This window comes from Lolium rigidum, chromosome 1, assembly GCF_022539505.1.
Source record: "Lolium rigidum isolate FL_2022 chromosome 1, APGP_CSIRO_Lrig_0.1, whole genome shotgun sequence".
Taxonomy (NCBI): Eukaryota; Viridiplantae; Streptophyta; class Magnoliopsida; order Poales; family Poaceae; genus Lolium; species Lolium rigidum.
The window spans coordinates 332571951-332583891 of NC_061508.1; the positions used below are offsets into that span (position 1 = coordinate 332571951).

At 49.9% G+C, this 11941-nt stretch overlaps 1 protein-coding gene across 1 annotated transcript; it reads left to right on the top strand.

Annotated features, from left to right (window-relative positions):
• Window positions 1–6646: 6646 nt before the first annotated feature.
• Window positions 6647–7981, top strand: LOC124663461 (PE-PGRS family protein PE_PGRS18-like). The gene is made up of 2 exons (XM_047201162.1): window positions 6647–6710; window positions 7446–7981. Exons 1-2 carry the CDS (start codon window positions 6647–6649, stop codon window positions 7979–7981), a joined length of 600 nt encoding a protein of 199 aa, XP_047057118.1.
• Window positions 7982–11941: the final 3960 nt, after the last annotated feature.

Below are 11941 nucleotides of genomic sequence, written 5' to 3' on the forward strand. Positions count from 1 at the left end.
CATTTGGGATCGAAACCTTTCATGCGCATAACTTGTTGAAGACAAGACCATTTAACTTTATCATAAGCTTTCTCAAAATCAATTTTAAATATCACCCCATCTATTTCCTTCCGATGAAGTTCATGAATAGTTTCATGTAAGACAACTACTTCTTCAAGAATATGTCGTCCTGGCATGAATGGCGACTATGTAGGACTAATAACTGTTTCAGCAACAGTATTTGCTCTCATAGTAGCAACTTTGGTAAATATTTTAAAACTAACATTGAGAAGACAAATTGGTCTATACTGTTGGATTTGGACCGCATTCTCCTTTTTAGGAAATAGGGTAATAACACCAAAGTTCAATTTGAACAACTGTAATTCCCCTGAATGTAGTTGATTGAACATTGACATTAAATCACCCTTGATAATTTCGCAAAAGGTTTGATAGAACTCAGCTGGAAAACCATCAGCTCCTGGAGATTTGTTTAACTCCATTTGAAAAATAGCATCATTGACTTCCTTCTCAGTGAATTCAGCCACAAGGATATTATTCTCCTCTTGGGTTAATTGCGGAATATCCTGTGTATACTCCTCACTCGGTGTGAGGGTAGAAGCATTCGGCTCTCCAAAAAACTTCTTATAGTATTCCGAGATATAAACTTGTAAATTTTCATCACCCACTATGGTTCCTTCCTCTTGTTCTAATTGAAATATTTTTTTCCTCCGATGTTTTCCATTTGCAATCAGATAAAAATATTTAGTATTATTCCCCCCTTCTTGAATATGTTTTATCTTGGCTCTTTGTGCCCATTTAGATTCTTCATCCCTACGAAGTTTTGTGAGATCATCATTTGCTTTTCTTAGCTTGGCTCTCTCCTCATTATTTAGAGGAATTGACTCAGCTTTCAAGTCCAATTCATCTATTAATAGAAGCAATTGTTCTTTTTGTTTCTTATATTGACCACTTAAATATTTTGCCGAACCCTTCAAAAAGCGTCTCAAGTGTCTGATTTTATTCTGCCAAACGGCCATTGGAGTGTTCCCACGGGTCTTAGCCTCCCATTCAGCTCTCACTATCTCATAAAAATTCTCATGTTTGAACCATGATGTTTCAAAAGAAAGTGAGCTTTACTGCCAATATGAGCATGTTTACCCGAATCAAGTAACAAAGGAGCATGGTCAGAACCAATCCTTGTCAAAGCTCTAACTATGACTAGGGGGAATTTTTGTTCCCATTCCACTGTAGAAAGGATGCGATCAAGCTTCCCATAAGTTAGATTTTCCCTTCGATTAGCCCAAGTAAATTGCCTACCCGAGAGAGCAATCTCTTAGGTTAAGGCTCTTAATAATGGCATTAAAAATGAAAGGCCAATGTGGTTTATAATTATCATTATTCTTATCTTCTTTTCTCCTCAAAATGTTGAAATCTCCTCCAATAATAGAAGGTTTGGACCCCAAATCCCCCATCCTAGCAAGCTCAGTTAGGAATTGTGCTTTATGGGAATATTGAGCAGCACCATATACTTGCACTAATACCCACTCAAACCCATCATGTTAACATTTAACATGTAATTTGACAAACAAATCCCCGGTTTCAACCGTACCAACTTGAAGAGATGCATTATTTATTCCCACTAGAATACCTCGAGACCTTCCATGAGGAGGGAGACAGAACCAAGAAAAGTCTAACCCATTTGCCAATTTTTTTAGAAAGGGTATTGAAAAATTAGATCTCCACGTCTCCAGTAAGGCGATAAAATCTAGTTTCCCCCCCTTAATTGTTCTTTAACAAACAAGTGTTTCGCAACATCCCCAAAACCATCTGAATTCCAGAAAAGACCTTTTATTGAACTCATCTTAAGTTGAAACTTTGTTTTTGAACCTCGCACTTCTAAGGGATGACAAAGAAGACTTCAATGGCTAACAAAGTGGCGGCTTTTGGGGGTATTGCAGCTCCTTCGTTGTCTGTTCGGGCGAGCGATAGGATTCGAGCACAACCTAATGCGGATGCTACTCAGATGGAAAGATCTATGCAAAATGCCAACTTCAGACACGACCTAACATCTCACGGTAATGGGACAGTTAAACATTCGATTGCATCTATGTCTGATGAGGATATTTTGATTAAAGCAAGTCGCCTAGGAATTTCTTTGGGGAAAAATAAAGAGGAGGCTTTAAAAACGGCAGTTTCTGTTAAGGAGGTAGATGTCAACCGGCAGCCCCCTTAAACATACTTGTGATCATATACTAGATTGCTAGCAGCACGTAGAGATCCTCCACCGAGGGGACCCGAAGCTGTGTATATCGTGTGCTCAATCTGGCTCCCGAAATCTCCATTGTCGCTCTTTCCTGAAACTCAAGTCTACAATTCGTAGGCATTGGCGAGGTGATCCCTCGTTAATTGGTGCCGTCCGTGGGAAGCCTAGATTTTATCATCCGGGCGGGATCCCTCACCATCGACATTGACAAAATTATTACCAGTCAGATCACATCGGGAAAAATCAGCGCGATCTGCATCGCTGCTGGTCATCGGAATCTCCAGGCAGTACTCATCATCGAATCGGTCGGCTCGCCTATCGCGGCTGCAGCAAAAGACAACCCCAGTTTCCCTACATGTTTCATTGGGTCGATCGGAATCTGAGCATTGTGCGCGGAAGGACAGCAGCGATCGAAGCTGCGGGAAGCCAAGGAAAAAAGAGACCCTGCTATTTCCAACTTTCAAAGTCTGATCGGTTTGCAACTTCTGGAAAGAAAATAAAATGGAACAACTTCCCAAGCAGGTAACTGAGGCCAAAGATGTGAATCGTCACCACCAAGACTAGAGGAGTTACTTATGCTGCCACTCCTAGATAAAGAATCTTTGTTCACCTTTCTGAACATCAAGTTGAGAAGGCTTCAAAAAAAAATCAAGTTGAGAAGGCTGTCTACAATGTTAAGTACAGGGAGAGTGGAGGCCAGACAAGCTTGGTGCTCCCGGTACCACAACTTCAACTTCGGAAAAGAATCCATAAAAAATAGGGTTCTTGGATGATGGGCGAAGTAACTGGTAATCGCTTCTGGCTGCTTCTACTTTTGGACGAACTGCTCGCAGAAAGAACTTGGGAGTTTCTCAATAACAGAAGATACTCAGGAGTTAGTTGTGAGCCAACTGGAGCGCAATCTCCCATTATGCAATAATCAAGTGGTGGATGGTTAAACTTCCATAGTCTTAACGATCGTTTATATTTGTTTGAACATCCATAGTCTAGAGAAGGATGAATGCATTTGAGAGGACCAGCAGTACATCTACGGACTCATATTTACGGCAACTGACTTACGAACAGTCGTGGAATTAATCACGCCTCGCCTTCACAGCCCTACATTCACAGAACGGAAAATTGGCCAATCAATTGTTTCCACGTCTGTCCGTAGGCTCAGTCCGTGAGAAATCTTTCACAAGTCGCATTTCTGTTTTCTTTTTACCTAACGATCGTTTATATTTGTTTGAACTCTGTTTAGAGAAGCCACTAGAGGTGCTCTTAGTGTACAAAAAGATGTCAAAAAGAAGTCAAAGATTTGTCAAAATTCGGATATATGTACACACTAAAAAGTGAGTGTATAAATATATCTAAACTTAAACAAACTTGCGACATCCTTTTATGGCAGTACATCTTTCAAGTGAGGAAATATCAATTACACAGTTTTTTTCCATCGAAATGATAACAACAAAGAAGAAGCTCACCGCAAAATAACTATGCCTAAATGCTAATATACACTGAAGCACTGAATGTTCTATATGGCACTTGCTATTACAAGTTACAACATAGCTGAATCATAGACTCGGTGTGAACCAGACTTCCGACGGATAGATTGTTCCATAGTTACCACCACCCGAGGGAAAAGCAGGATCCATTGTTTGCTTCTCCAAGTCATAGACCTTTACACCACTCCATTGGTTATACCGATACTCAAACGTGCTGTCATTCCTGAGTCGTGGAGTTGTGAAGTAGATACAGTTGGGTCTCAGCTGTGGGAATTTATTCATGGGTACAAAACCTGGGCTATTCTGTCCTAGGAACACTGTAAGTCCCCGCAGAGCCTTCAAAGGGGTCAGTGCAACCATTTTGCGACTATTGAGATCACATCTGTCTATTTCAACCTTGACACAGTTTTCCTGATCCGTGTCGAGAATGACACGTACCTGCAGAAGATGTCCCCAAGGAGTTGAAACTAGGTATCTCGTGATAACATCACAGAAGTCACCATCGTCCTCGGTGATGATCGTTCTCTTTTTCGGCCCATGCAGTCCACTAAGGTTCCAAGACTTCAATGAACCTTCCATTGTCATCACAAAGAACCTACCACGGTGGTAGACACAATCAGAAAAACTATCATTGCTTCCCCTTATCGCCGACACATGCCGCCAAGAATTGTCTCCTACTCTCGTAAAAGAGAGTTGCGAGCCATCTAAGTAGATAGCCAAGGCAATGGTGTCACCATCAGACGGAGAGCCGGAGAGCACAACTTTGTCGTACAATTCCATGCCTAAAGAATCCACGTCATGAACACGGTTACTACACGGGGTGTTACCGTCACTACCAAAACGGTAGCCCACGACATTCCCTTTGTCTCCATAGACCCCCTCGATGCACAGCGGGAAGCTGGTGATTGGCGGAAGTGGAACTAGCGCCGCGGTGAAGGGGTTATAGAGGACGAGGTCAGAGAGTCCATTAGCCACAACCAACCAGCCGTGGGAGGCGCCGCAGCAGGCCACAACCTGGCCCCGGGGGAAACTGACCTTATAAGTTTTCTCGTCCACAAGGTTACTGAACTTGGAAGAATCAGTGGGATCCCACAGCTTACTACTTTTTTTGCTTCCAGGGAGAGGCTCCGCCGCCAAGGACACGAGCCATGGCATGCAGCGATGTGGAACTCTGGTGGTGTCCACAGTAGAGGCAGAGCGCCATGACGGGCAGACAGCTCGGAAGGCGAGAGCCTCAGGTAGCTCCAGGAGATTCAGGACGCGGATCAGGAGATCAATGGGGAGGTCTGACCAGCCTGGACTTGCATAAGGCCCTGCCATTGTGAAAAATCACGTTAAGGTATTCTGTGAAAGTACATGTAAGCAGATCTATATAGCCAGACAAACAAGCCCGTGTATGTTGCCCTCTCGGACAAAGAAGCACCATTCGGATGTCGTGAATTTTTTTTTTTCAATAAATGGAATATATTAATATTAAAAGACAGCAATTACACCCAGCTTCTGCAACAACCAACACCTTAATGGCAGTACGGATGCACACAGCTAAAAAAGAGCTAAGAAAGCTAAGAAACAAAAGTCCCGCTAATCCACCACCAAGACTCCAAAAGCGACGTCTCCAAGAAGGGAACAGTGCACCAGCGCCGTCGTCGCCTGACCAAAGATCTTAGGTTTTCACCCTGAAGATAGTCCCCGCTCTCAAAAAATGCCTCCAACAAGGTCATTACCAGGCACAACCAGTAGCCGCCCCCACTTTCGTACCACTGCTGCGGAGCCCGGAACGCCAAGCAAGTCCCTCAACATCGCGGAGACTTGAACCTCCCTTAGCTAGTCCTCTGGCCTTCATGATATTCCTTCTTCTGACTTCACAATGGACCAAAAAGTCACTTGGTGTCAACACACCGAAAAGTCACTTGGTGTCAACACAGAATAGAGCTTCGCGCCGCTCCCTCCGGAACCAAACGGTGGGAATAAAAGCATGGGTGTGTCCGACCGAATACCACCCGATCCAGCAAACTCCAGGCAAAAGATACATTGTTCCATTCGCCAACGGCGCCTTCCGGAACTCATCACTCCAGCCATATCAAGGCAGATTGGCCTCCGACAGGTCTTCATCTTCGCCTGAGAGAAACCCGAGGACCGCCTCCAAAAAAAAGCTAGACCAGCTACCCCCACGTCGCCAGTCACCAGAGAGGAAAAAGGCGGCGCGGATCATGCGCACCACCGCCGAACCGCCGGCGGCGGCAAAGGCCGCCACCGCTCCACCCACTCCTCCATGACTACCGGCGAAGTGCATCAAGCCACGGCCAAACAGCCGTGCCGCCCGGCGTCCTCAACCTGCGCCTCAATCGCCTCCCATGATGCGCAGTCGCGGAAGCCCTCTCCTCCCCATCGTCGTTCGACGGGAGGGGCGCCGCCACCGCCACCGGAGACGGCAGCAACGGCGGCCTGAGGGACGGTTGCTGGGGCTTGTGAACGGCGTCCTCCATCGTCACCCGGGAGGGGGCGGCAGGGGAGGTAGAGTTTTCGGGAGGAAGAGGAGGTAATTTATTAGTAGACCGGCGGTTGTCATGAAATAATAAGAAGTGTGAAACACGAATCATATAAGCTCCTTGTGTGTTTGCCTTTGAATAGGATATGACTGTGGTTGAGCTTTTAAAATAGCAGAATAACTTTAGCCTAATACAAAACAAAGGAATAGGATTGCAAAAAAAATACAAATCTAGCTGAGAAGGATTGCCACTAAAATGCTCTTGCAGAACAAAGTGTACATACTAATTCCTCCACAGAAATAGTTCTAGCTGGGAAGGAATGCATTCTGTAGAAAATAACAGTATACACAAATTGTACAAAGAGAATATAATCTACAGGGACGTCGTAATTGAGCATCTAGAAGTTGTTGTTGCTATGGCTAGGGAACACGATGGGCGGCAACACAATAGAGATCGAGAGAAGAGAGACAGATTTGGTGATGCAGGCACTTGCTAGTTGAGTTATCGAGTAAAACTTGGCAGCTACTCTGCCTACTAATAAAACCTGGCAGCTATTCTGAAACTAGCACGCAAAAGCTACTAAAATTATGTAGCAACAGTTCTGCAAAGGCTAACTGAAAATCATACCAGAAAAAAAAAATCTTATGCAGTAGCCAATTTGCCATACCATGCAAAGAGAACCTAGTCTATATGCGCTGTTAGACTGAGACTTGCCAAAAACTTTTAAGCTATTTCCTGGGAGATTTGTTTGACATCCCAAAATATCTGGCTGTCAATCCCTTGTGTCGAAGGAGGGGGTCGAGCGGAGGAAGGGAAGGCGGAGGAGGGTGAGATTGCCGGCCGACGACGGTGCCCCTTGGTTTATCCATTTCGATTTCGTGCCAAAATAGTCTAGGGTTCTTCCTCAATGGGGGAGGGGTGGCAGTGCGATAGAGATGGGAGGGTGTATAGCCCTTAGAGCATCTCCAACAGAGACACTAAAATTTGGCGCTGTAAAAGTCGTTTGCAGCGCGCTCGATTCGGATACAGCGCGCGGCGCAGTCGCGAGCTTTACCGGAGGCTCTATTTTACAGCGCAAGTAAGAAGCCAAAAAACAGTTCTTTAGCAGAGGCTGTAAAATAGAGCTCCACAAACAAATTTCTTCAACATACATACAACAAACAAGATTAAACAGATCACAAATAAATCTGAAAAATCAACTAAATTGTACAATCTACTGCTGCTTCACAGGGATACAGCCGCAGACCAGCAAGTACTGGCTCCTGAAGATGGAGCCAGGGGAGTGGTCGTGGTCCGACCAGGCCAGCGCCCTCGGCGGCGTTGGGCCGTGGGACGGCGTCCGCAACCACCAGGCCATGAACAACCTCCGCGCGATGCGCTGCGGCGACCAATGCCTCTTCTACCACTCGGGCGCCGGCGCCGCCTCCCGCCGCGTCGTGGGCGTCGTGGAGGTCGCCAGGGAGTGGTACGAGGGCGAGGAGGGGGAGGCGACGGCCGGCGGCGCCGTGGACGTGCGGGCCGTCGGGCAGTTCCAGCGCTGTGGCTGGAGGAAAGAGCCTTCCGGCCCAGAGCAGCACGGGCCCCTCGAGCAGCGACGCCGCGATGGGGCACACGGCGGCCGCGGAGAACGCGCCGGCGGCGGTGGCGCGCCTCGGCGGGGGCCTGGGCGGACGGCGGGGGGCAGGAAGGGCGTCTTCACCGGCGGCGCGCGGAGGGAGAGCGGGCTGGGCACGGCGGGGGCGGGGGCGGGGGCGTGGAGGAGGTAGGCGAGCATGGCGGCGGCGGGGGCGTGGAGGAGGTAGTCGCAGCGCGGAGGGCTGGGCTAGGCGCGGCCGGCGGAGCTCCTCCTCGCAGCGTGGAGGCGAAGAAGTTTCAGAGTTCGGTTTTTTTCGCGCGGTGGGAAGAATCGCTGGGCCAAAATACAGCGCGCGCTAGTCGGCGCGCCAGATATAGCGCTCTGGATAGCGCAAACTGCCGCGCGCACTAAAATATTTACAGCGCAACCTATTTTACAGCGTCTGCTGGAGGGCGGAAAAACGCGTTCCACGGGTTTTTTAGTGCATCACTAGTTTACAGCCTCTGTTGGAGATGCTCTTAGGCTGCCAAAGAAAATATCAGTGTAACTGATAGAGCCTTTGGAAGAGCAAGGCAACAGCATCATAGAATCACAACATGTGTGATTGAGCATCTAGAAAATGTTGTTGCTATGGCTAGCGAACACATCGTGCCCAGTAGAGAAGCAGAGAAACGAATTTGGTGCTGCAGTTACTTGCTAGTTGAGTTACAGACTAAAACTTGGCAGCTACTCTGCCTATTACCCTGAAACTAGCACACAGAAGTTACCCTGAAACTAGCGCACAGAAGTTACTCCGAATCTAGCAAACTAGCACGCAGAAGTTACTCTGAAACTAGCAAGCAGAAGTTACTCTGAAACTAGCACGCAGAAGTTACTCTGAAACTAGCACATAGAAATTGCAATTCGATTCGCGCTGAGTAAACTGGGCCTAGGCAAGTTAACAGGAAGACTGACAATTCGATAAAAAAAAATTAGAATAAGAGAGCTAAGCATTCAGGTTCTATTGCGGAGAACAAAACTAACATAAAAAATTGCATCTTTATGAAAAAAACCAAACCAGGATTGGCAGGAAAAATCGCATCTTTGGTCCATAAGGGAAAATTGTTTTTGGATCTTAATAGGCGTTGCGGAAAATTAGTGTAGGCTTACCAAGAGCATCGGCTTTTGGGAATTCATAAGCGACGCAATTAGCAGGAAGGGGCGTGGAAGCTCCTCTGACGGCCTTCTCCCGATCCGAAGTGGGGGGAAGGGGAACGGAATCACGGGATGCGTGAAATCCGTCATCAAATAGGGAGGAATCACGAGCCTCCCTGGAAGCTCCTCCGACGGCCTTCTCCTTATCCCAAGTTGGAGGAAGGGGAACGGACTCACGGGACGCGTGAAATCCGGCCCAGGAGGAAGAGCCGGCGAGTGTGGCGACGGCGCCGGAGCCGGCGGACGGCGCGCGTCGCCATGGGATCGTCATAGGGTCGGGGTGGGGGGAGTTGGGCTGCCGGAGACGATGGTGGTGCGGCTAGAAGCTCAGCCGTATTTGTTTTTTTTTTTTTTTGTTTTCGCCGATTGAGTGGGGAGCGGTCCGGAAGAGGAGCAGGGAAGAAGAAGGAGGCAATCCGATCAAATTAGACCAACTCTCAAATGCGCCACGTGTGCACACGAATATCAAAGCACGGATACCTCAAAGCACGCCCTTCTCCGAAGTCTACTCTGCCACTGTATCCCGATCCTACAGTGGTACGTCCTTCGGCCTTTGCGCTGGTCAACGGGACACTTCCAAGTAGAGGCTCCGGAAATTTTGTCAAAAGAGACCACCTGCTCCAATTAATTGACAAAAAGGATCGCCTCTAAGATAAATTGATAAAAAGGACCACGTCGTGCGTGGCGGCAGGCCCCCCAGCCGACACGTGGAGGATGCCGCCGGAGTGTGTGGCGGCAGGGGCCCGCCGCCGACCTGGCTGGCGGCACGTTAGCTGCGGCCGTGCGCCGTGCCCCGCCGTTTGCGCTGGTGGGCCATGCCGCCGTTGCATGGGGCGGCAGGGTGACGTGGAGCATGCCGAAAAGGATCGCCTCTAAGATAAATTGATAAAAAGGACCACGTCGTGCGTGGCGGCAGGCCCCCCAGCCGACACGTGGAGGATGCCGCCGGGGTGTGTGGCGGCAGGGGCCCGCCGCCGACCTGGCTGGCGGCACGTTAGCTGCGGCCGTGCGCCGTGCCCCGCCGTTTGCGTTGGTGGGCCATGCCGCCGTTGCATGGGGCGGCAGGGTGACGTGGAGCATGCCGCCAGCGCCGGTGGAGGCAGGGCCCGGCAGATTTTTCGCCCGGCCGACATCTGCTGCTGACACTGACTAAAATGAAACGGACTAAAGAAGCTAACTGCACTGATTTCAAGGCCTGCTGTAACTGTCGGAGATTCCCGCTCGATACAGGAAATTAACCACCGAAAGCGCCCTATATGCGTAGGAATTCTGTGTGATACAGCAATTAGAGCACCGACAGCCGATGCCAATAACTGTGCACTAATTTTTTGATACTGCTCACACTAATTGAAGGATATATAAGTAGGCTTCCCCGCATAAAAATCGAAACAGCAGGATCAAGTTTGCCTTCTCCGCGTCTCTGTTTCGTGCGCAAAATATTGGAGTGAGTATGAGTGTGCCTTGCTCGGACCAGGATTTTAGGCCGGTGAAGGGGAAGAATGCAAGCTTGCCACCGGTGGCAACGATGTTCGACATCGCAGGATCTTCCCAAAAGATCTGGCAAACCCGACATCATAACCTGCATCCATCGATGGTATAATCATACATTAGAGCATTTCCAACAGACACGCTAAAAGCCCCGCGCGGCAAAAAAACCGCCGGTTTGCCGCGCGCGGGCGCTGCCGCGCTGCTCCAGCGGAGGCGGGAAAAAGGTGCGCGCGCTAAAAAAATTTCCGCCCGCGCGCTTTCGCGCTATCCCGCGTAGGAAACTTGCTGCGCGCGCTATAAACACGCCACGCGCGAACGCGTCCAACTGCCACTTCCTCCACGCGTCTGTCTCCCTCCTCGCCTCTCTCCCTCCCGCGCCGCTCCACCTCCGGCCGCTCCGCCTCCGACCGCGCCGCCTCCGCGAGATGCCTCCGCGCCGCCGCCCTCCTCCGGCTACCACGGTGTCCGGGCGCGGCCGAGCGGCCGGTTCGACGCGGAAATCCGCTCCGGCGAGGAGCGGATCCGCCTCGGCACGTTCGACACCGCGCACGAGGCGGCGCGGGCGTACGACGCCATCGCCTGGCGGCTCGGCCGCTCCCGGCGGACGATGAACTTCCACGACGTCTTCACGCGGGAGCAAGCGGAGATGCTGGCGCCGCCGATGATCACGCGCGAACAGCAGCGCCGACATCGGGAGCTGGAGCAGCGCCTCCTCATCGCCGAGCGCGACGAGGCGCTGCGCCTCGAATGGGCGCGTCGCTTCCCCGAGGACGTCGCCGCCACGGAGGCCTTCTACGCGCGAGAGGAGGATGAGAAGGCGGCGATGAAAGCGAAGAAAAAGGCGAGCCGCGAGAAGCGCCGCGCCGAGTCCGTGGCGAGGAAGAAGGCGAGGGCCGAGGCGGCGGCGAGGAGGAAGGAGGAAAAGAAGAACGGTGCAGGGCCGTCGACCATCGTCCTCTCCTCCTCCTCCTCTGACTTCCAGTGGACGACGACGTCGACGCCGAGGTCGGACACGACACTGAGCAGCTCCGACTTCGACTGGGAGTCCGACGACCAGTCGGAGGAGTAATTTATTTTAGTATTTTCGTTTAAATGTCGCATTGTATCGTTGCACTTTTAAAATATATTCGTATTTTCGATCATATTTTCATAGTTTGTTTGATGAATTTTCAAAAAAAAAAAACCGGTCGGATTAGCAGTTTGTGACGCGCGCGCTGCAAAATAGAGCCTCTGCCGGAGGCAAATTCGCTGTGCCGCGCGCCAGCGGTATACAGCGCGCCCAATCACCGGTATAGCGCACCGCGATTTAGCGCGTCTGTTGGAGATGCTCTTAATACATTACTACTGCTGCAATTGCTCCGGCGCCGGCTGGGAGGGTTTATACGGTTTCACTGGGGCATGGGCCAAGGAGGGTTGAGCACGGAGGAGTACTTTCGAAATTCGAATCAAAGAAATCCGAGGGAGCGAC

What these genes read in the sequence shown, in the direction of transcription:
- LOC124663461 (XM_047201162.1), top strand. Translation starts at nt 6,647, where the DNA reads ATGGGCGGCAACACAATAGAGATCGAGAGAAGAGAGACAGATTTGGTG. An exon ending in GGTGATGCAGGCACTTGCTA is followed by an intron (nt 6,711 to 7,445) that starts GTTGAGTTATCG and finishes GCTGCTTCACAG; the next exon opens with GGATACAGCCGCAGACCAGC.